At 33.4% G+C, this 3,559-nt stretch overlaps 1 protein-coding gene across 2 annotated transcripts; it reads left to right on the top strand.

The window, feature by feature from the left end:
• The first annotated feature begins 251 nt into the window (after positions 1–251).
• On the top strand, positions 252–3,130 carry LOC111895311 (1-aminocyclopropane-1-carboxylate oxidase homolog 1). Of its 2 annotated transcripts, none has more exons than XM_023891399.2 (4): positions 252–401; positions 578–1,233; positions 2,170–2,491; positions 2,607–3,130. In XM_023891399.2, exons 2-4 carry the CDS (start codon positions 605–607, stop codon positions 2,856–2,858), a joined length of 1,203 nt encoding a protein of 400 aa, XP_023747167.1. In that variant the 5' UTR covers positions 252–401; positions 578–604; the 3' UTR covers positions 2,859–3,130. The 2 variants fall into 2 exon arrangements, with proteins under 2 accessions (XP_023747167.1, XP_023747168.1); XM_023891400.2 differs by having other exon boundaries at positions 277–401; positions 583–1,233.
• Positions 3,131–3,559: the final 429 nt, after the last annotated feature.

The raw sequence follows: 3,559 nt of genomic DNA, 5'->3' as shown, positions 1-3,559 counted from the left end.
TTTTTGTTTGTTAATGAATTTGTGCTGTTCAAAACTAAATAAATAAATAATAAATAAAATAAAACAAACTAAAAAAATTTGTTTCTAGAACTATTTTAGTACTATAAGCTTTGGCTGGCTCCGCATTCATATGCGCCACCTAACTCTTGTTTTATATTAAAAAAAACTGTCTACGCTTGCTTGCCTGCTGGACCCATGTTGTAAAAAAATAAAAAATTCATTGAGATTTCTAATTTTCACACATGCGGCAAATCACTAAAACAAGCTCCTCGCAACTATAAATTGCTTACCTCTCCTCAAACTCAATCTCACTCTTCAAAAAGCTCACTTCTCCATTTCTTCTTGTCTCGATCGCTGCTGCATTCACCTTCGTGTATCACCTCCGAAGCCTAACTCTTCGTGTAAAATCTCGTTCCCATAATATGAATGATCTCTTGGCACTTAATTATTAATTTCATTTTCACATTTGTATTGACACTTAACGTTGAAATATTTGTTGTTAATTGTTGTATATATACTCTGCATGGTATCTCTATCATTAATCGGTTTGTATATTCTCGTATTTATATTGACGCAGTGTAGCCTCCAAAAGAACACAGGAAAAATGGTTGCCAATAAATTGACAGAAAAGACCGAAGTTGTCGATAACTTGAAAGGAAAAACGGAAGTTGTCGATACCTTGAAAGAAAAGGTGGTCGCTATCGATGATAATCTGTCTGCATGCACACTTGACTACGACAGGAAAGCTGAGCTTATAGCCTTTGATGAAACCAAATCCGGTGTCAAAGGACTTGTAGATGCTGGCATAACAGAGGTGCCTCGGATCTTCCGTCTACCATCACCTGAAAACCCAAACTCCGACCAAAAGTCGCCACCAGAGCACAGTCTTCCGGTCATCAACCTTGAAGGAATCAAGGAAGATCCGATCCGGCGAAAGGAGGTGGTGAAGGAAATCAAGGATGCGTTAGGGAGTTGGGGGTTCTTTCAAATGGTGAATCATGGAGTTCCGATTAGCGTAATGGAGGAGATGAAAAAAGGAGTTTTAGGGTTTTTTGAACAGGATAATGAGGTGAAGAAGCATTGGTATACAAGAGACAGCAGTGGGAAAACGAGGGTGGTGTATAACAGCAATTTCGACTTGTATTCTGCTCCGGTGACAAACTGGCGAGACTCTTTCTTGTGCACCATGTATCCTAATCCTCCTCAGCCAGACGAGTTGCCTCCTCAATGCAGGTTTTGACTTTTAATATATTTTATTTCAATAAAATAGTTTCATAATGCAATAGATCAAAGTAACGCTTTTATAAAGGACTTGTAAAGTCGAGTTTGTCTGAAGTCACCGACATTTTTTGGGTATGTTATTTCTTCAAAATCCTTTGAAAATAGTCATTAATTAATTACAAAAAACATTATATAATTTTTATGAATAAAATAATCTAAAACGTTAAAAAAAAATGTAAAAAGAAAAAAGAATTATTATGATTTCAAATTTGTTAAAAATAATGTAAAAAGAAAAAGTTAAATTTCGGGTTATGTAAACATGTGTACTTTGATAAATTATTGTTAACCATTGCCCTGAAGGCTAATTAATTTTGATTATAAATAAACCCTTATAAATAAAACCGTAGGTGACCTGTGGTTTATTTTTAATTTTTGTCAACTAAACTATTTCATCATTATTATTGATAACGATGGCATTAAATGAAGTCCAAAATATCAGTTCAAGTTATTGAGAACATGATCGCCTCAGATCTGGTCTTTGTGATATCATTTTTCATATAATAATTAACATATATTCAACTTGTAAATATATAATTATATAATAGATAATATAAATGATGTTTTTTTATTATTATTTCAAATAAACTTGTAATTAATGGCGTTTGTTTCTTGTACAGTTTGAATGTTTAATACTTCTACATGTATAAGTGGTAAAGACTAATGTACACAAATACTAGTGTATAAGCTTTCACTAAACGACCGAATCATATCGACCCAAACAGACCCTCAGTCTTGAAGCCTTGATCTGACCCGATCAACGAGCTTGAAATTTTTTAAGGACCCATTTTGAACATTTTTTCAGGATCAATCCAAATTAATTCATATTTGCATATGGATTTTGGCATTATATGTATTTTTTGTTTGATTAGGAGATATGTACACTTGCAGAGATATTTTGTTGGAGTACTCAAACCATGTAATGAATCTCGGACGTGCTGTTCTCGAATTGATGTCGGAGGCTCTAGGGTTGGACTCAAATTACCTTTTAGATATGGGATGTGCAGAAGGGCTTTCTATTGGGAACCATTACTATCCTCCTTGCCCACAACCTGAGCTAACGATTGGCACCCTTGAACACACCGATGCCGGGTTCATTACCATTCTTCAACAAGATCATATCGGTGGCCTTAAGGTCTTTTATCAGAACGAATGGACCGATGTTCCAACCATACCAGGAGCCTTTGTAGTGAATGCTGGAGATCTTTTACAGGCATCTCTCTCTCTTTCTCTCTCTCTCTCTCTCTCTCTCTCTCTAATATAGTTTATTATCCTTAAATAGTTAAGTGTACAGTGTACTAATATATAGCATTCTTGAAATGTTATAGCTAGTTACAAATGATAACTTTGTAAGTTCACGACACAAAGTGATGGCAAACAAGGCTGGTCCAAGGATATCGATGGCATCGTTCTTTATGAGATACCTGACTGATACAGGAAAGGTATTGGGACCAATCAAGGAGTTGCTTTCCGAAGATAATCCAGCCAAGTATAGAGAAACAACAGAAAAAGAATTTTCGAGTCACTACCATCAGAAAGGACTTACTAAAATTTCCGCTCTTATGCATTTCAAGATCTAGCTCAATTATATGACTTAAATTGGCTCCAAGATGAAGGTCTCCTTTTCTCGTTCTACTCGTGGTCACCTAATCTATCTTTAAAATTGTTTCTTTGCATTACAATAAAAGTATTATGTTTTAATAAGAAGCTGACAAAAAAAGTTAGTGGCTATATTGTACCTAATTCACTACGTAATCAAATGTAATGACAAACGTTGAACGCTTTTGCGGCTTCAAAAACTCCAAGTATTGTAAAGGTGAATTTACTAGTTGGACTTTGGTATATTTGTTTATGTCCACGGTTATTCCTCCCTCGTATAAAGAATACGAGTATAAGGGAGATATTTTGAAGTGTTTTATATTATAGGCCACCAGAAGTCAGAAACAACTAATAATAACTACAGCTTCTTAAATGTTAGAGAAGTCATGCGAACCTATAATTTATCATACAAATATATATATATATATATATATATATATATATATATATATATATATATATATATATATATATATATATATATATATATATATATATATATATATATATATATATAATAAATTAAAATTTTCAAAATATAGTGAGCTTTAATTTCAAATCATACAATCTTTAATCTTTTGGTGACCTATTGTTCAAAAATACACATTATAGAGTCTGTTGCTTAAAAATGCAACACAATAAAACCACACGGACGATCCAAGTGCAAAAAAAAAGTTACGGA

This window comes from Lactuca sativa, chromosome 3, assembly GCF_002870075.4.
Source record: "Lactuca sativa cultivar Salinas chromosome 3, Lsat_Salinas_v11, whole genome shotgun sequence".
In the NCBI taxonomy this organism is placed as follows: Eukaryota; Viridiplantae; Streptophyta; class Magnoliopsida; order Asterales; family Asteraceae; genus Lactuca; species Lactuca sativa.
The sequence above is the reverse complement of the archived record's forward strand: the minus strand, read 5'-3'. Positions and strand labels throughout refer to the sequence as shown.